Source organism: Saccopteryx bilineata, chromosome 1 (genome assembly GCF_036850765.1).
Source record: "Saccopteryx bilineata isolate mSacBil1 chromosome 1, mSacBil1_pri_phased_curated, whole genome shotgun sequence".
Lineage (NCBI taxonomy): Eukaryota > Metazoa > Chordata > Mammalia > Chiroptera > Emballonuridae > Saccopteryx > Saccopteryx bilineata.
In genome coordinates this window covers 279,582,038-279,603,630 of record NC_089490.1, presented here as the reverse complement: position 1 = coordinate 279,603,630, position 21,593 = coordinate 279,582,038, and the positions used below count along the sequence as shown (strand labels likewise).

Here is a 21,593-nt window from a genome sequence, read left to right as displayed (position 1 = left end):
ATTAGCTTGACATATTTCTGCCATTTCATGTTATTCATTTGATTTTCTGCAGATTTCAACATTATTTGTTAAAAAAAAATCCGATACATCTTTGATAAAACAAGTCCTGTTTGAATGCTGGTCGGGTCTTCACGTCCCCTGTTATTATATTTCAGCTGGGTCCCGGGCCTCATACAGCAGCCAGCACGGCCACCTGGGCCCAGAGCTGCGGGCCCTGCAGTCCCCAGAGCACCACATAGACCCCATCTATGAAGACCGCGTCTATCAGAAGCCCCCTATGAGGAGTCTCAGCCAGAGCCAGGGGGACCCTCTGCCGCCAGCACACACCGGCACCTACCGCACGAGCACAGGTGTGTATTCAAGACCCCTCTCAGTAGCCTGTCCAGGACGGGTGGGCGGGCTTGGGCACTTACAAAACACTCCCTCATGAAAGGTGTGTGTCTGTGGTATGTGCATGTATGTGCATGTGTGTGCCCGCTCTCCTTACAAGCATCATGACCTGCTTCTATCATTAATGTTTGTGATGATGACCCTGAGTCCACTTTACCTCCCTGAGTATCTTGTAAATGAAAGAAGTACCATGGAGGTTATAAGCTTACTTTGTCAAAAAGGCAAATTGAAGGAAGCAGGACTAATTTTTTTTATTTATCATTATTAATGTATTTACTGAATATAAGTACTCCAAGAAAGCAGTCATTATATGGGACATAAAAGGCATATGCCTAATGTTGGTAAGTATTTTTTAAATGATATTGTCTACTTATTTGGCAAGCTTGGGGAAAAATATGTATCCACTAAAAGTGTAGCATACTTTGTGAAGCAAACCGAGAATTTATTTCATGCGTACTATTGGGTTGATTCATGTGAAATTATTATTTAAAGGTTGGATATTGGCCATTGCATGTGATTCAATCAACTGTATAACTCTCCTGAATTAAATACTTCTTTTGAATTGAACACCACCAGAGGCCACATGAAGAAAGGCACGTGGTTTTCCCAGAACGTGCAGCCATTTGCAAAATAACTGGTCAACTGTCATGATTCAATGTGACAGAGAACACTTATCTTAACTGTAAAATAGGTATAAATAAGATGTTGAGAACTGCACTTATTATAAATCCTCAGATTGCTAAGAAACCTGAGGAAATGCCCTATAGCTGACTAGCAGAGAGGAGCCCTCTCGGTTTCCTGTCTAAGACACACATCACCCCGGAGGGGCTGAGGCGCGGTAAAGCAGAAGCTCTGGACCAGAACTTGGCACTCAGGGCTCTGCATCTTCAGACAGTTGGAACTTCTAGTTACCACGAAGGAAAACCATAGCAATTTTGTTAAGCTGCATTATGATACTAAATTACACGTTTGGAAGTCCAGTCAAGCTAAGTTGCTTTTATAGTTGATTATTGATATTTACATTTCAGTATTTTATCGAATCACAGGGAAAACGGCACAAAATACTCTTTATTTTCTTTTTGACATCGTAAATGCCATCCAATGGTAATAATACATATTTTGGTTTATGTGGACGAGAATACCCACTTATTCTTGTGAGAATCTCCCTCACCTCCAGTTTACTAAATCCATCCCTTATGGGATTGAGCTATTTTAGCATTTAGTTTGTTGCACATTATTAACTAAGGTAATTTTAGTTTTATATGTCACTTACGAAAGACAGAGATAACAGTGTCAGTGATGCTCGATATCTAATTTGAATAAAAACTGACAACAAAAGGGATTATGCTCATTCTCTGATCTGTATTCATATGCTCTTAGAATGATCTCATTAATAAACTTTGGGAGGGGTTCATGAAACATTAGCCACAATAAGAAATAAATACTTCATTCATCTATGTCAGGTGAAAGATGAGGAAGACATTCACACTTTTAAAATATAAAACTGTAGAGTTTTTTCTAAGACGAGTCAGCAAACTGGGGCTCCTGGGCCCAGCCCAGGTATCTACGTTGCAGTAGCACTCATGAGATAAGCATATTTTAAATCAGGGGTCCCCAAACTATGGCCCACAGGCCACATGGGGCCCCCTGAGGCCATTTATCTGGCCCCGCTGCACTTCCAGAAGGGGTATCCGCACCCTGTGCTCCTGGAGTACTGTATGTGGCGGCGCCTCAAAGTGCAGCATCACTCACATACAGTACTACTTCCGGTGACATGGGATGCATGCGTCACAGCTCCGGAAGTGGGTCATATCACTTGTTACATCTAGCAGTGACAAATATGGAACCGGACATTGACCATCTCACTAGCCAAAAGCAGGCCCATAGTTCCCATTGAAATACTGGTCAGTTTGTTGATTTAAATTTACTTGTTCTTTATTTTAAATATTGTATTTGTTCCTGTTTTGTTTTTTTACTTTAAAATAAGATATGTGCAGTGTGCATAGGGATTTGTTCATAGTTTTTTTTATAGTTTGGCCCTCCAATGGTCTGAGGGACAGTGAACTGGTCCCTGTGTAAAAAGTTTGGGGACCCCTGTTTTAAATGGTTTACAATAAAAACATGGAGTCTGTTTTGTGACACGTAAAACGTATATGAATTCCAAATTCAAGTGTTCATAAGTAAAGTTATTGGAGTGCAGCTGCACTCATTCATAAGGCTCAGCTCTCGTGCCATTCCCGCTGCAGTGGCTGAGCTGAGCAGTTGTGACACAGACCAGATGGTAAAGCTGAGGATTTACTTTCTGGCCCTGCACAAAAATGTTTCCCCACCCCTGCACTCAGCCATGGATGGAGAGCTGTGCTGAGTGAATGAAGAAGTGTAGAGGGCAGCAGCGGCCTCCAGATCCTTCAAGGGGAAAACCTGTTCGCCTGTGCTTTTCCAAGCAATGGTGATCTCTACCCTGGTAGACAGCAGCTGAGGTTGTGACATCCAGATGTCAGGGACCCCATACTAGCTTGCGCTTTGGAACTTGAGACATTTTTGAGGAAATTTGCTGACTTAATGCAGCATTAGGGAAATTTCCAGAAGTACAGTGGGTAGTCTTTTGGGATGACAGGTAGAGAGAACAATCTCTTTCTAGTTCCTAAGCATAAAGCTACAAGCTGCCACCCACCCCGGTCACTCCCTATTTTTATGCTTAATTCACTTCATTGAAAATCCTTATACTTTCTCAGCTAACCCTGCAACTCCAGGAATTATCAGAACCCATATTTTGAGAAAATGCCTGTAATATAGGTATATATCTTTTACTCATAAATTATATACACATGGTATAATGTTATGAAATTATACCTAGTAAAAGTCAAGATTAAAAATTGGTATAAAGAGCCTGACCAGTTGTGGCACAGTGGATCGAGCATCAACCTGGAATGCTGAGGACCCTGGTTCGAAACTCCACAATTGTCAGCTTGAACACAGGCTCACCAGCTTGAGCACAAACTCACCAATTTGAGTGCAGGGTCACCAGCTTGAACAAAGATTACCAGCATGACCCCAAGGTCTCTGGCTTGAGCCCAAAGGTCACTGGCTTGAATCCCAAGGTTGCTGGCTTGAGCAAGGGGTCACTGGCTTGGCTGGAGCACCGTAGTCAAGGCACGTATGAGAAGCAATCAGTGAACAACTGAAGTGACACAACTATGAGTTGATGCTTTTCATCTCTCTGTCTCTCTCTTTCTGTCTCTCTCTCTCTCTCCCCCTTGCAAAAAAATTTTGGTATAAAGAAACATTGTAGGATTGCTTTCCCATATCCATATCTAAGGGGCATTTTCACCTCCCATGTATTGTACACAACCCACATTAGGGATACTATTTCAGACCTTGAAGGGGCTCCAGGGCCAGAGCAAGTGTCCTAACTCTTTGGGAAAAGACCACATGCTCATAGGGACCTGTCAGACTTGAAGTGTTCAGGAGCCTCTGGCTCTTTGCTCAGATTGGTGGCCCAGTGACTGGAGCAGCCAGTCTTACCTTTCTGACCTTAAGTTTCAGGCCACTGGCTGGCGTTCCTCCAGGTTAATCCTTAAAGCATTTCTAGATGATTCATCAGGGAGAGTGGGCAGGGGAACTGGAAGCCAGTTGTCCCTCTTCAAGGAGTCAGGACTAGGGAATAAAGATAGTGTACTTGCCTAAACAGGGAATTACTAGAGATACGGAAGTATCAAGCAGATGAGTCAGGGTGACAAAGGTAGATAGCATGCCACTACTTTCAGGCACTGCTTTAAATGCCTTGAATGTGTTTACAAACCCCCGGAACCACCCAGGAGGTGCTTTTAGGACACTCACTTTACAGATCGGAAAGCACAGAGACGTTGAGTAATCTGCCCAGGTCATACAGGTTGTAACCTAGTCTTGAAACCTTCTCACCCAGGCAGTCTTGCCTTAGAAACTGAGCTCCTCACAGTTGTCTCGGTTCACTGACCCTTTATTACAAAATCATCATTAAAAGCAAAATAAATATAGATTCATTTTCATCTATAGAGCTTTAGGGTTTTCTATACACTGTTATTCAAATACGATATTTACTGAAGACATGTCACGTGCTAGATGCACTAGTATATTTGAAGAAGCTTAAATCTACTCCTTGTCCTTAAACATGTTCACTCTCCTATCACAGAAAGTCACTAAAATATGAAAAACTAACTGGTGATGAAAGGTAATATTTTAAGGGCTACATAAATATTCCAGACAAAATTTAAGACAAAGTATTAATAAAAACACTAAACAGCATGTAGTGTTTTTCTTTTCTGGATAACCTGTAACACGAGATTGTGCAATGCACAGACTCCTCCTGTTTATCCTGAGGCTGCCTTCCTCTGCTGCCTCTGTGGGGGAGCTAGGGTGTGGGAAGGTGTGGACTTTTCATCCACATCCGCCCCTGGTCATTCAGGGCTGCGCTGTGCTCCTCCCCAGCTCAGGTTCCCGCATTCCTCTTGGCTTTGTAGCCACTCTACTCTCCCTGCCCTGCTCAGCTCTGGGTTAGCCCCATCCTGGTCCTCCTTTGACCCAAATACCAGGAAGGCTTTCCTGAGTGATATCTGAAAGACACATAAGGACATGACTGCACAGGGAAGACCAAGAGACAGCTGTAGAAATTGAAGATGAAATGTTAAATCTCCCTAAACTTCCCCACCAAAGGGGACTTCCCAGTGTTGTCCCTTAGTCTCAACCTCCCAGCACCTTTTTCCATTGGTCTTCTCAGTCTTCCTTTTCCATCCCCTTTTTGGCTGCCATCCTAAGCCCCTCACCCTGTGACTTTATTATAAAGGTTAATGCAAATGTCAGACACTGACTCAGATGAGGAGCACGGTCTGCCTTTGCGTAATCAGAAAAGATTCTCCAGGCTTTCCTAAATTAACCTTCGCTGGCTCTAATACTGGCGACCTTACACACATGCATTTATATGTATTTAAACACGTGTTAGAGGACCAGGGTGCACAAATCCTACTTCCCGCCTCTGTTTCACTCCAGGCTTCTAGATGGTGAAACACAAACAAGTTCACTGTTCATGTGGGAAATTAATAGGATGTTATTCAGCTGGGTAGGCACCCTGTTGGCCACAGCTGTGCCAGAGAACATGGTCTGAAGAGGGTCTTTTGCCCCCCACCCCAGACCTAACTCCACCGCCTCAACCCAGGCACCCCAGGCACTGCAAGACAAGAACCGCAGACCTCTTCCCACACCACGTCCAACAGAAGAGAGCAGGCTCTCCGGGAGCCCCAACAGCCCTCCTGGGCCCAGATGTGCTCTGAGTGGGGAGGCAGAGAGAAAGTTGAACAGCGGCCCATGTGCCCCAGGACAGAAGCCAGCATCAGAGCCCCAGAGATCTGATAGCCCAACAGAAGGTAAAATCCTCTGATTCAGGTAAAAACCACTGACTCAGCAGTGGTCATGGTCAACAGGGCTCCCCAGAGAGTGCCATCTCACCAGGTATGACAGCCACTCCTTTCTCATAGGGCCAGTCAATGAGGAGAGAGACAGACGGTCTGGCTGCCATTCTTGCTCTCCCTGAGCAGGGCAGGGAGCAGAAATGTTGGATGGTAGCAGGAAAAGTAGGCCAGTGAGTAGGATTATAGTGTGAATACGCCCACCTGTTTTTATAGGACAACCAACCAGTCTAATGTTTTGCCCAATGAAAATTTAAAGAGGCACACTTTTAACTAAGGTGTCTTTAAATAAAATATACCTTTCATCTGGGATAAGGCTTCTCAAAACCAGAGTTTATACAGTGAGTACAGTCAGACAAGAACTGTGTGAGCCTCATGGATTTGCTTATGTTAAAGTCTATTAAACAGAAACTAAATAACACAAATTTTTATTCCAAACTCAAGGCACATTGATGACTTTCACCTTGGGAATTCTTTGATTAACACAAATGCTTGACTCTGACAACCCCCAAACACATCTTTCTAAACTAGTGAAAATGGCCAAGGTCTGCTGCGATGATAGACACGTGAATTTTCTTCTATATATAAATGTAATGCTGGGTAGAGAAAACAAGCTTTCTATGATGAAAGTGTCAGCTTCTAATGAATGAATTATTATAGACACATTGCAAGAAGAAAACATTCTGAATATCTTTATAAGGTTGATGAATATTGCAACATAAAAAGAAAAGAATGTGTTGAAAATATTTGCACATGTGGGCAAAGTATTTTTAAAAAAATCTTAATTCTCTGCAGTAATAGCCAGCGCTTAATGAATTTATGGAAGGATTACATAGAACCTTCATATTCATAAAATTTAATTACTGTTCTTCAATAATATGTAAATAATATTTTCAATTAAAATCATTGCTTGAGTCCACAAAAATGTGGATTATTAGCAGTTTATTACTTATGAAATGTTGTACTTCAAACTATAAAAATTAGATCAAGTCAAATTAGGTGCTTCATAACTTCTTAGTTAAAACTTTTACCTGTTTTTGGTTGGAACAGCATCCAGAAGCACAGAGGTTGCCTGTTCAATCCCCAGTTGGGGCACAAACAGGAACAGCTCGATGATCCTCTCTCTCTCTCTCTCTCTCTCTCTCTCTCTCTCTCTCTCTCCCTGCTTCTCTCCCTCTCTAAAAAAAAAATTAAACAAATTATCTTTTTAATCTAAAAATATACGGACACATTATTACCCAACTGGAAATGTTTAACAAGCCCAATAATAACCAACATCTTAAATCCAGGAATAGCTTCCAGATGCTTACTTATATTGCCTATATTACTTCACCTAAAATGGTGTAAATAAAAAATCTATTTATAGCTGAAGGAAGATAGAACAGTTCATGGTAAAATTCAGAAACAACAATATCAACTCCAATAATAATGATTCCTTTAATACTAAAAATTCTGCATTAAGTCCTCTCCCCACAAGCGTAAAAGATTATGTTAGGCCCTGGCTGGTTGGCTCAGCAGTAGAGCATTGGCCTGGTGTGTGGAAGTCCTGGATTCAATTCCCAGCCAGGGCATACAGGAGAAGCACTCATCTGCTTCTCCACCCCTCCCGTCACCTTCCTCTCTATCTCTCTCTTCCCCTCTTGCAGTCAAGGCTCCATTGGAGCAAAGTTGGCCTGGGCACTGAGGATGGCTCCATGGCCTCCACCTCAGGCACTAGAATGGCTCTGGTTGCAGTGGAGCAATGCCCCAGAAGGGCCAAGTATCGCCCCCTGGTAGGTATGCCAGGTGGATTCCAGTCAAGCGCATGCAGAAGTCTGTATGCCTCTGCCCTGCTTCTCACTTTGGAAAAATACAAAAAAAAAAAAAAAAAAAGATTATCTTAAATTTACCCTTATATAATTTTCCATTGATTTTAGATGAATCAAGCTGTGCAGAGTACAGAAAATGTAGGATTAAGTACTAAGTGATAATACTGTTGGAAACATAGTGGATTGGGAGCTAAAGGTTCTTCATTCCTAAAGTAATAGAATTGAACTCTCCTGAGGAGTGTATAGGCTATATTCTTGGACCCACTGTCACCTAAGCCATTTTATTTTCTGAGCTTGCAAAGGGAATACATATTATTTAATTAGCTTATTACATGCTTAATTTATATCTATGGAACATGTAATTGTTTTATGTTTTTGTATATAAAGATACACCTAAAAAGAAAGATAAATAATACAACAACAAAAATAGTTTCTTCCTTTTGTTGAATCCTATTTTATGTCTTCCCTAAGTTTCTTCATGTGCCAGTTTCATTTTATTTTGTTATTTTTTCCACTGTCAGAAAATAATGCATGTAAGCATTTATCATCATCAAAGTACCTTGAGAACGTTTAATTTTATTTAAAAAGATCCCTCGTCCCCTCTTCCAAATATAAGACATAAAACATATCTCTCTATATTTCCCTTTCTTTTTTTATTTACACATCAGACCTTTATTTGTGTAGCTCTATGGAAAACAGATAATTTTCTGAACAACATAGATGTGGGGTGAAGCATCAAGTCACCTGCTGAAGAGGCTACTTCTAAATTCTCCACAAAGAGACCAGTATTCTAGTTCTTCGAGTTCTAAGAGCTTGTTGAGGGAGAAGGGGCTGTTTGCAGGGCAGGTGAGAAAAGGAGTGTTTACCGAGCTGATCAGATGCCTTCCACTTCAAATGTTTGCCACAAAAGGCTCAATAGAATAGAGGAATCCTAGAAGGTAGGTGGTTTGGTCAACTGAGCTCTAAAACTCAACTAAGAGAAAATGTATAGTAAGACAGGAATTAAAGGAAAGAAATACTGTATTAAAAGAAAGCCTTTTGGCCCTGGCTGGTTGGCTCAGCAGTAGAGTGTCGGCCTGGTGTATGGAAATTTCTGGTTCGATTCCCGCTCAGGGCACACAGGAGAGGTGCCCATTTGCTTCTCCACCCTTCCCTCTCTCCTTCCTCTCTGTCTCTCTCTTCCCCTGCTTCAGCTCCATTGGAGCAAAGTTGGCCCTGGGCACTGAGGATGGCTCCAAGGCCTCCACCTCAGGCACTAGAGTGGCTCTGACCACAACCGAGCAACGCCCCAGATGAGCAGAGCAACGCCCCTTGGTGAGCATGCCAGGTGGATCCTGGTCGGGCATGCGAGAGTCTCTCTGTCTGCCTCCCCGCTTCTAACTTCGGAAAAAATACAAATAAACTCCTAAACAAACAAACAAAAAAGAAAGCCTTTTTAATAATGTGACCCACATTTGCTCATCCATGCCAATAGAGAGCCATGGTTGCATAAGCCACACCAATGTCTGCACAGGCAAGGCAAGAAGGTAGAATCTAATCTTTATGTGTTGAAATAATTTTTTAATGCCATGCTTAAAAATACCTATAAGTCATTAGTTATATTACTAGTAGTTAGCTTGAGAGCTCTTAGATTCTTACACATTTTTTTTCTATATGATCATATAACCTGTTCTTAATGTAGTATATTTTTTCCCATTTGTACTGGTATTTTACATTATTTTCATTACATTGATCAGTCTCTAATTTATTTCTTGAACTCTGATTTTATATTTTGAAATTCTTATCAGTTATTGTATGTACTGTGACCTAACAAATATTTAGCCACCTATGAATTCAGGAATGATAGTTCTAAAGGGCCATTTGTCAAGTGCTATAAATATGATTGTGATTTTTTAAATATCTTTTCCAAAGTTGTTTACTGATCATAGGTTTCTTTTCTTTTCTTTTCTTTTTAAAATTTTCCTTAAGTGAGAAGTGGGGAGACAGAGAGACAGACTCCCACAAGTGACCCGACTGGGATCCACCCGGCAAGCCCTCTGCCTGTTGATGCTCTGCCCATCTGGGCTGTTGCTCTGTTGCTCAGCAACCGAGCTATTTTGACACCTGAGGTTTGGCCATGGAGCCATCCTCAGTGCCCGGCACAAACTTCTTCCAACCGAGCCATGGCTGAGGGAGGGGAAGAGAGAGAAAGAAAAGGAGGAAGGGTGGAGAAACAAATGGTCACTTCTCCCGTGTGCCCTAACAGGGAATTGAACCCAGAACATCCACACCCTGGGCCAATGCTTTACCACTGAGCCCACCAGCCAGGGCCTGATCTTAGGTTTCATAGCCCACTGTCTTTTTTCTTAATATTATTATATCACTGTCAGATTAAGACTCAAAACACCGTAAAGTAAAATGATAACTGTATGTATTTCTATCCTTTGATTTTTGTAGAAATGAACAGAGTTAGATTTTTCTGCTTAAAAAATATTTTGTATGTTTTTGCATATCTCAATCAATTCAGTTTAATTTGAAACAGTGTAAACTAGTTACATACCAATTTGTAATTTTTTTTCAATACAATAGGTCACTAATTCATATTATAAACCTATCTCTTCTCTATATCTTCGGTAGACATTTCACTTAATTTTAGGTTTCATCATTTTCTAAGTCTTCCACCATGTTAGGTAATTCATTAATATGTAAGTTGATGTTTTAAAGTCAATCAGTTTGAGGTAGTGGTTATAAGCATAAGTGCTGGAAGCAGAACGCAAGGGCTTGAATTCCTTATCTACTAGCTATCAGCCAAACTTTGACAAGTTACATAGGTCTCTGTGTCTCAGTTTCCCATCTGCAAAGTGCAAATGAAGTATTTGCTCTCTTAGAGGATTGTTAGAACAGATATGAGCTCTTACACAAGTAAGGCACTTATAAGAGCTATGAAGTTCTGGTGCCCAAGAGGAAAGGCCTTTCACCCCAATGTGATATTGTCCCTCTTCCTTTTTTATCCTCTTTATTTTCTTTACTTTAACTATATATATATACATTTAATTTTTTAATTACAGTTGACATGACAATATTGCATTAGTTTCAGGTGTACAATTCAGTGATTAGACATTATATAACTTAATAAATGATCACTTCAATATATCTGGTACCCATCTGACACCACACATAGGTATTGCAATATTATTGACTGTGTTTCCTAATGCTGTACTTTACATCCTCATGACTATTCTGTAACTATCAATTAGTACTTCTTAATTCCTTCACCTTTTTCACCAATACCCATCTCTCCAATCCCCCTCCCATCTGGCAACTGTCAAAATGTTCTCTGCATCTCTGAGTCTGTTTCTGTTCTGCTTGTTTGTTTATTTTGTTTTTTAGATTTCACCCATAAGTGAAATCATATGGCATTAGTCTTCCTCTGTCTGACTTACTTCATTCAGCACAATACCTCCTAACTCCATCTTTGTTGTTGCAGATGGCAAGATTTCATTCGTTTTATGACTGAGTCATTTCGTTGTATATATATGCACCATTTCTTCTTTATCCATTCACCTATTGACGGACACTTAGGTAGCTTCCATATCTTGACTATTGTAAATAATGCTGCAGTGAACATAAGAATGTATATGTCTTTTCATTTTAATCTTTTGGATTTCTTCGGATAAATACCCAGAAATAAAATTGCTGGCTCCTTCCTTGTATCTTGTTAGATAGCCTTTGTTTTAAAGTGCATTATATCTAGTATAAATATTGCTATCCCAGCTTTAGTTTATTTCCATTGTCATGAAATATCTTTTTCCATCACTTTACTTTCAGTCTGTGTGTATCTTTCTATCTGTAGTGAGTCTCTTATAATGGAACAGCATATGTAAGTATCTTGTTTTGTTATCCATTTGGCCTCCAAATGATTTTTGTTTTGTTTTGTTTTGCATCCACCATTGTAATCTTCTATTCAAACAGAGACCATTGGTGGATAGTTGATTAAGACAATTGGATGAATGGTTATAGGGAACCAAATATTCATAGGGACTCAAAGCACCCTACAGATAACTTATTAAATACACTGAACAAACTTAGTTTCTTCAGTGATGAAACAAACTAGTATTGTGTGATTCCTGATGTAATAGAGAAATATACAGCATCATCTATGTAGTTTTCTTGCCAAAATGCTTAAACTTTAACCTAATCATCAGAAAACAATCAGACAAGGGAGCATTTAATCATCTTCATTTAAAGTAATTGTTGGTAGAGATCTATTTATTGCCATTTTATTATTCATGTTCTTCACTGTTTTTTCCTTATTATTATTATTAAAGAATATCCTTTAACATTTCTTGTAATACTGGTGGTGATGAACTCCTTTAGTTTTTTATTGTCTGAGGACCTTTTTATCTGCCCTTTGATTCTAAATGATAGCTTTGCTGGGTAGATAAATCTTGGTTATAGGGCTTTGCTTTATATCACTTTGAATATTTCATGCCAGTCCTTCTGGCCTGCACACTTTCTGCTGAGAAATGAGTTGGCAGTCTAATGGGAGCTCCCTTGTAGGTAACTAACTGCTCTTCTCTTACTGCTTTTAAGATTCTCTTTGTCTTTAATCTTTGACATTTTAATTATGATGTGATTTGGTGTGGGCCTTTTTGGGTTTATCTTGTTTGGGACTCTGCTTCCTGGACTTGTGTGTCTATTTCCTTCACCAGTTTAGATAATTTTCTGTCGTTATTTTTTCACATAGGTTTTCAATGTCTTGAGCTCTCCCTCCTCTTTATAGCACCCCCATGATGTAAATATTGGTACAACTGAAGTTGTCTCAGAGGCTTTTACACTATCCTCACTTTTTTGGATTCTTTTTTTCTCCCTGCTGTTCTGATTGGATGTTTTCTGCCTTCTTATCTTCCAAATCTTTGATTTGATTATCTACTTCATCTACTTCACTCTTGATTCCTTATAATGTATTCTTCATTTCAGTTAGTGTATTTTTCAGTTCTGACTGGTTCTTTTTTATGTTTTCCATCTACGTTTTCATGTTTCCTGCCTTTTTTTTCAAATTCTCTCTACATCCACTCTTCCCCTAGTTCATTGAACATCTTTATAACCAGTATTTTGAGCTCTGCATTTGGTAGATTGCTTGTCTCCATTTTGTTTAGTTCTTTTACTAGAGTTTTGTTCTGTTCTCATTTGGGACATATTTCTTTGTCTTCTCACTTTGGCTGCCTCCCTGTGTTTGTTTCTATATATCAGGTAGAGCTACTGTGTCTCCTGGACTTGATACGAGAGGCCTTATGTAATAGATGTCCTATAGTGGCACAGCCTCGCCAATCTCTCAAGCTGAGCACTTGAGCTATAACCCCGGCATGAGTTGTGTACACCTTCCTCATAGTTGAGACTTCATTGCTGTTGGCATCTCAAGAGGAGGGATTTGCCCCCAGGCCAAGTCACTTGCAAGTACTATCTGTGACCATCGTGGAGGGTCAGCTCTGCAGGGGCCAACCCCATGGAGTATGACATACTTCAGCGAGGCTCTGATGCCTTGTAGAGGGGGTTGGGTGGTCCTTCAATGTGATGTGAAGCTCTTCACTATCATCTCTATTCTAATATCAGTTGATTGTAAATGTTAATAAATATAATACCTCATTTGTTCAACATATTCTACATGTTAGGTATTTAATGCTTTTCATGCAATTAAAGCAAACAACAGTCAAGAAACTAGAGCTTGAGAACTCTGTTATCTTGTCCAATATCAAGAATTGACCAATAGGCTGGATATGAACCCAATTCTCTAACCTTGGCAGCCAAATTCTGAATAAGTTTTATGATATTATCCCCCAAAAAGGCTGAACTAAAATACAAATATGAGCCTAATGACATTCACAAATTTTCTTTTATATTATTTTCCTCCTCATATTCTGAAATGTTGTTTTCTTGTTTCTGCAAAATTAACTGCACTCCGCACACTATTTTCACACTTTGACATAATCTGCCTGATAGTCTCCATCTTTTTATGTCTGCTGCCGAAAGTGTTTTTCTTAAACTACTCTCCTTATAGGCTCCTTTAATTGATGGCCTTAGAGAGTTTTTTTGATGTGGCTAGTCAGGTTGTTCACCTTACATATCCTGTTTTGTTGTGGTTTTCTGTTAACAATTATATTATTTGAAATTCAATATTATTTTATTTCTGCCATTTTTTTCTCCTTCCTGTTATCATTGTATTTATTGTATTAGTAATGAATAATTTGGCATAGAAAAAGCTTTCTTTTCTTATATCATAACCATTTGCATCAGGCTCACGAATGTAAATATTTAGTTTTCTGAACAAAAAAAATGCATTTATCTGAAAAATGTCAGCTGTACTTGGTTTTTCCCTTTGGCCCTTGATTTGGTGGTTAGCTTATCACAACTCTTTTAAAAAATGAAATTTTGTTTACCTTTCTGCATTTGTTCTTCTAAGATCAAGGTTATACCTGACCTAAATTTAAAACCCCTTTCACCATAATATAGATTGCATTGTTTATACATTTTAAAAACATAACATTAAATGACAAATGTATAGTATTTTAGAGAAAATATAAATCTTCCAGAAATTGCATAAAAACATAAAAACAAATTTTCTCATTGTAAATTTAATGTTTACTTCTCTACTCTGATCATTATGAAACTTAATCCAACAGGGAAACCCTCATCATTTCAAAAGACTGCTCCTCTAGAAATCAACACACTTTCTGCTTAGAAAGTTTTTCTTAAATATTTTTCTTGTTTTTACCTTGTTGTCATTGTGCCTATTTCTATAATTTTGGTTATTGTAAGATTAAGTATCAAAAGCTCAATGGAAATGGAAAGCACTAAATTCTTAATTAAAAGTCAGTCCTTGGCCCTGGCCATTTGGCTCAGTGGTAGAGCATTGGCCTGGGTTGTGGAAGTCCTGGGTTTGATTCCCAGTCAGGGCACACAGGAGAAAGTGCCCATCTGCTTCCCCCTCTCTTTCCTCTCTATCTCCCTCTTCCCCTTCTTTAGCCAAGGCTCCATTGGAGCAAAGTTGGACTGGGTGCTGAGATTGGCTCCATGGCCTCTGCCTCAGGTGCATGAATGACTTTGGTTGCAAAGGAGCAACACCCCAGATGGGCAGAGTATCACCCCCTGTTGGGCATGCCAGGTGGATCTCGGTCCAACACATGTGGGAGTCTGTTTGACAGCCTCTCCGCTTCTAACTTTGGAAAAATACAAAAAAAATAATAATAATTTTTTAAAAAGTCAGTCCTCAGTATTAGACTATATTCTTCCTGTTGACTTTGTGACTGTTTTGTCACTTGAACTAAATTTCCTTAACTTTTTTTAACAATTGTTTTTTCAATGTGACTTAACTTCTTTTGTGTTTGGCTTGGCATATATCATTTAATGTAAGAAAGGGTAAAATAAGCTCTATTATTATATACTAAGAAGTTCAGAAAGTCAGAATTATAGGGAGGTGATTTAGAATTGGAACCTGATGCCATATGGTGCACCCCCAGTAAAAAGGGGCATACTAGACACTGGCTGAATTGGAGAGGTATTCTCATCTACGAGGCCAGGAAGTAAATAGCCTGTCTAAAATTGATCATGGCCAATAATTGTTGCAGCAGTTAATACCCCGTCACATTCTAGTAATATGAAAGATGCCGTTTAATGTATATATCAACTAAAACCCTAAGTGTCAGTTTTTTCGAGATCCAGAGAATCTCAAAACTTGTAACATGAAATGAACTGAAAAGAATCCAGGAAGGAAACAAAAACTTGAAATTCAGTTTGGAACTAGTCATACTGATTTTAGTAACTGGTGTAAAAATCTCCAAAGAATTTCGGCACATTGAAAAGATGCAAATACTCTGAGAAAGCCACTCCTTATGGTGTGTGGCTACAGTTGGGCTGGCCTGCACCTTCTCCTGCACTCCCGCCCTTCTCCCAATGTGATTGTTACTGTGACAGCTCTAGTTGAAAAGAGGTGTATGAAAATCTTTTGAGAGTTTATTTACAGGAAATAGAGCAGTCTTGTATTTACTGCTCTAGTGCTAATTAGGGAAACACCAGCCTCACCTAATGCTACCTCCACCTCCACCCACCTGCACCCACCTCCACCCACCTCCACCCACTCATTCCCTCTCACTTTCCCTTATTTTTTAATTCAAGAAAATTAACTGTGTTACTAAGTTTATTTCACGTCCTTCATAAACTTAATGTAAGACCGCATATACGAACACGTTATGAATTTTCTTAACATGAACAATAAGTAACTGTCCATGATTCTCTATAAAATACCCCCTGTATAACGTCTGGGTTTTGGTTTCACATGGAATTTACATCAGATTAACAAACTGTCTCTTGGATGTTGGTAAGCCACGAACAGAAACAGATGCATTGTCCTCTAGAGCTGAAAGGGTTATTTCTGAAATCGCATGCTAATTATTATTTTACTGGATGACATTGAATATTTCAAAGATGACCAATTTTATTTTTATTCTTTCAAACCCTTGTTGTTTTTTATGTGTGTAATTTTTCCCCCTGCCTAGACCTGGTTAACCGTTTCTGTGAGCAGGTCCTCAATTTTTTACTTTGTCCCCACTTTCCTGTCCTAGCCCCATCTTCCCCTGGTGTCGACTCCGTCCCCTTGCAGCGCACAGGCAGCCAGCATGGCCCACAGAATGCTGCCACGGCCACCTTCCAGCGGGCCAGCTACGCCGCCGGCCCAGCCTCCAATTACGCGGACCCCTACCGACAGCTGCAGTATTGTCCCTCTGTTGAGTCTCCGTACAGCAAATCCGGCCCTACCCTCCCGCCCGAAGGCACCTTGGCCAGATCCCCGTCCATTGATAGCATTCAGAAAGATCCCAGGTGGGTACAAACCTTTTCCTTTTCCCTACTTTTGTCCAATGAGGCTTTCTAACCAGGTATTGTATGGCATTATTTTTCCCCACAGCACTTTATTGCATTCATGTCATGATCTAAGTATTAAACGGTTACCTTTAGTTAGGTTTTGTAATCCTTTGTCTGATTTGGAATATGGATATTGATCATAGATCTCTAGTATCTTCTGTGGTTCAACAGAAAATAATACAGATGATCTTTTGAGCAAAAGATCAGCAGGTGCTTGAGGTTTTAGCTATTTTGTGATAAGATCTAGAACAGCTCTTTTTAATGCAGAGGAAACTAAGGATTGAGGATGATCTCATTTGACTTCAAATATCATGGACTAGGTATTTTACTGTTTCAATGGATGCATGCTCTGTCACTATGTGTGTTTCTGTTTATCAGCATGTAAAGTGGTCCATATACTGGGCTCTACTAAAAATTGAAAACTTAGAAAACCCATATTACCTTTATTTTTCTGTGTCTAAAAGTCAATATGAGGTTAAGGTTGTTTGGGCATTGATAGAAACTTGAATATAGTGTGTTAAAGATATTGTTAGGTTGAAATGTGTTTCTTTTTGGCTTTCTTTTTTCAACTGTGGCAAGGGATTTAGTGATGCTCTACTTCTGAAGTTGGAATTGAATTCCTTCAGAATGAAATGATGTTTTATTCATAGCCAGTTGATTTATGCTGATAGATTCCCATAAATACATATCTGCATCTGTGAATACCACAGATAGGTCAGATTTCTGTATTTCTTTATAGCAGGGTATGTGACTTGACTCTGGTGGCATACTTGAAATTCATCTTCTGGAGTTTTCTCTGATAGAGCACACAAGTGCATATATGTACTGTGTGGAGGGGTTTGCATAGATTATTTTGTAAAAAGAAATAACTTCTACAAAGTGAAAGGCAGATTGGGATTATTTGATGGTCTTATTCTTTGAGGTAGCTACATTAGAACAATTTCATCGCCTCTGGAGAGTTCATGCTAAATAGTATATTTGATAGGACCTCCATTGTAAAAGTGAATTGTAATAAATGCTCACTGTTAACTACTGGAAATAAGAAGTGTACTTACATTTACATTGTGCAGCATCCTGCTTATTGGTTTTTTTACCTCAACAGCAATCTATATAGTTTTGGTCCTGAAATCTCATAATGCTTATGTGTTCTGGTCATGTGTGGATAGAATGTTCTTCAGATAACAGCTGAACACTCAATTTTTTAAATAATTTTTTGACAGGCAATTGAAAACATATAGAAATAAAGTAATAGTAAACTCTTAAGAAATGCAAAGTAGAATGTTGAATTGGCACTGCTTTATTTAACATTCTATATTTAAATTGAGGATAAATGTTTTCTCTCTAATGGGAAGGTTTTAAATTTTCATATTAGGGGAATTTGGCTTAATAAGAAACCACATTTATGTTTCTCTAGCTACAGATAAGCTCTTTATTTTCTACTCTGTGTTAAATGCATTTTATTTTACTAAGTGGCATATCCTTTCCATTTTATATTACTGTCACTTTTATAGCCTTTTTTCCCCTTTCAGTATATTGTCATGGCTCTTGCTTTTCCAAGTTATGGATTAGGTCACTTAATTTTATTGAGTGCACATTATCAACCAAAAGAGAAAAATACCAATAAGAAACATTAGAATGAATAGGAAAATGTTGGCCACTAATCTTTTGTATGTGCAAAATTTGTATGCAAATTAGCATTGTATGAATTACAGATTCACTATTACTTTCAAGAATGGTAGGCACTGGCCTTAAATATGTGCTCATTCTCAAAAAGAAAATCATACCACCATACTAAGCCCAGCCACACAAGTAAAACAGAACCAAATCTAGAACCCAAACTGAACAGTTGTTGCTCAATAACCTGGCATCATGAAAAATGGATGGAATATAAAATACAAGGCCTTGCTTGTGCAGTGGTCTTAAAATAAAGGACTATGTTAAAGTGTTCAGATTTAACTGAGAGCCATCTCAAATCTAATATGCACTTCAAAATCTAATAATTTTTATGACAAAATTTTTGCATTATCCTTCAAATAATAGATTTTTATTTTTCCCAAGTGACTGTTACTAGAACTAATACGTTTAACCTCTAGCATTAAAAATTATTGATTTTTCCATTATGGCTTATAATGAAAGCTTTTCCTTTAGACTTATTTCAGCTCTTGTACATATGTTTTTAAAGAGAGTGTTGAACTTTTATTTGTCATTAAATACCAGACCATGTAAGTATCTTTACTGTTATAAACATATCATATCTTCATAGTACAATTCTCAAAGCACTTTTACTTACTTCTTTGATATAATTCTTCTTTGTGGGGAAACTAATGTCTCCATATGCTGTGCCTTAAATAGAAGAAAAATCGGTGTGTAGATGACTTATCGAGGAACACGATGCTGGCACCTGGGTACGCAGCTAAACTCCACACTTTTCGGGCACTGTGGCATGTATTGGCGAGAACGTTTTCATTTTTATATAAAAAAATAAGAAGGAAATGGAAAGAATATACTCACTTCTCTTGCAATTTTTTCGGAGGGTGGGAGTACCAGGTGTCTGTGTGTAAGAGCTGGGATGAGGGGATGTGATGCCCGTCTTCTGAGTACCTCTAGTCTCGCTGATCATTGCTTATTGGATGTATGGTCTTTGTTTTACTGTTTTTTTTTCCTTTTCTGATATCTGCCTTATTCCTCTCATTGCAGACCAGTATCTTGTCTCTATTAAAGAATTTTAGTATTATTCAGTGAGACATTTTCAAAATGTGCACTTAAAAATAAGAATTTGAAATCAAGATAGCCTCAATTCAGTCCTTAGACTTGAAACTGGAGGCCCTCTATAAGTTCTTAGTTTATCAACACCTAAGCCTGGAATACAAAAGGATTGGTTTGGAAGAATTGGAGTTTTCTAGCTTGCTTGGCTCAGTCATATAGATTGTTGTTGCAAAACCTTGGTCTTTTCACTTTGAACTGCCTCCCGCTCTGCACAGAAGAAACCTTTTAGCCTAACCAGGTGGTGGTGCAGTGGAGACAACATAGGCCTGGGACACTGAGGACTCAGGTTTGAAACCCTAAGATTTCCAGCTTGAGGGCAGGCTCATTTGGCTTGACTGTGCAGTCGCCAGCTTGAGCATGGGATCATAAACATGACTCCATGGTCACTTGCTTGAGCCCGAAAGTCACTGGTTTGAAGCCCAGGGTACACTGGCTTGAGCCTAAGGTCTCTGACTTGAGCAAGGGGTCATTGGCTTGGCTGGTAACCCCAAGTCAAGGCACATATGAGAAAGCAATCAGTGAACAACTAAGGTGCCGCAACTACAAGTTGATGCTTCTCATCTCTCTCCCTTCCTGTCTATCTGTTCCTGTCTGTCCCCCTCTGTCTCTCTTGCAAAAATATATAAAAGAAGAAACCTTTTATGTAGGAGATTTCTTTTTAAAAGTGAGCTATCACTTTGAAAATGTTTATTTATATGTAAATTTTACTTTATAACCATATTTATAGAGAGGCTTTTATTTATTAATTATATGTTATCTTTCATAAAATGTAAATTTATGAAGAATTACTATCATGGCTAATATAATTTTGATGCTCTATCAAATACTGCTTTTACATACTGTTTTTTTTCCAGGTTATACGTCAAATATAAGTAAATTATATGTATGAGATATCAATGATGTGAAAAGTGATGTCATAGCATTCTGACTTTGAAAATGTGATTAGTAAAATAACTAGAGAAATACAAAGCAAGACTGAAACCCCTGAATTTATTTGAGGTACTCTAAATTGATTCTGAACAGTTGGAGTTTTCTAGCTTGTTTGGCTCAGTCATATAGATTGTTGTTGTAGAACTTTGGACTTTTCATCGAAAAGAAGTGAAAAGTTTGGCTTTTCACTTTGGCTAAGGTATTTACTGATGTAACTTAATATGTAGGTTTTAGTAGGAATAGCGTCTTTTAATCATGTTTGATTAATCCCGTCTGAAGAAATGTCATCCTTGATGTATGTACTCTCCAAAAACAATTTTTCAAACATACTTAATGAATCAAAATGATTTTAAACATAATTTACAATAAAACTCTATCTCCTTTTTTTATTATTATTCAACATAACAGAAATAAGTAACGATGGCCCATCTTTGCTGCTGTATTTGGGCCCAGATTAGCACCTGCATTTCCCTGGGTTCTGTCAAACTTGAAGACCATGTGTTGTTTCAAGCCATATTATTTGACCAATAATATAGAAATATGCCTTTTTAAGGAACTACCTAGTACATTTCTACTATATTTTATCTGCTACATTTAATATATTAATAAAATGTTATTACCAGATATTATATTATTGGATTTTTTAACTGATACTGCTTATAAATATATCATTAGGTCCACCTGTGTTAGAGTGTTTTGAAATGTTTTTTCTTCATTGTTTGCCTGTCCAATTTTTAAAAATCACACAGGTAGGGAAGTGAGTATTTGAGAAACAACATAGCCTACAAAATGCTTTTTGAAAGGTGAAGATTTGAAAAATACTTTTAACATTTTATTAAAGTTTAAAGTACTGGCCCTGGCCGGTTGGCTCAGTGGTAGAGCGTCGGCCTGGTGTGTGGGAGTCCTGGGTTTGATTCCCGGCCAGGACACCCAGGAGAAGTGCCCGTCTGCTTCTCCACCACTCCCCCTCTCCTTCCTCTCTGTCTCTTCCCCTCCCGCAGCCAAGGCTCCATTGGAGCAAAGTTTGCCCGGGCGCTGAGGATGGCTCTGTGGCCTCTGCCTCAGGCGCTAGAATGGCTCTGATTGCGGCAGAGTGACGCCCCAGATGGGCAGAGCATCGCCCCAGATGGGCAGAGCATCGCCCCCTGGTGGGCGTGCCGGGTGGATCCCGGTCCGGCGCATGCGGGAGTCTGCCTGACTGCCTCCCCGTTTCCAACTTCAGAGAAATACAAAAAAGAAAAAGAAAAAAAAAGTTTAAAGTACTATTATGATGTAACTTAAGTAACATAGCTGGAGTGTTTGCAGTGAAACAGTTATATGATAGCCTTCACATATAGTTTAGTTCTTTTGGGTAATGACTCTG

At 39.0% G+C, this 21,593-nt stretch overlaps 1 protein-coding gene across 7 annotated transcripts in view; it reads left to right on the top strand.

Annotated features, from left to right (window-relative positions):
- Positions 1-21,593, top strand: part of CTNND2 (catenin delta 2) — a 985,037-nt gene that overhangs the window by 580,542 nt on the left and 382,902 nt on the right. For 4 of the 7 annotated variants that reach the window (XM_066243666.1, XM_066243676.1, XM_066243694.1 and 1 more), the window contains exons 8-9: positions 156-350; positions 16,171-16,492. In XM_066243666.1, coding sequence (XP_066099763.1) covers positions 156-350; positions 16,171-16,492 — 517 coding nt within the window. The remainder of the gene's footprint in view (positions 1-155; positions 351-16,170; positions 16,493-21,593) is intronic. The other 3 variants (XM_066243701.1, XM_066243686.1, XM_066243718.1) reach the window with 1 other exon arrangement.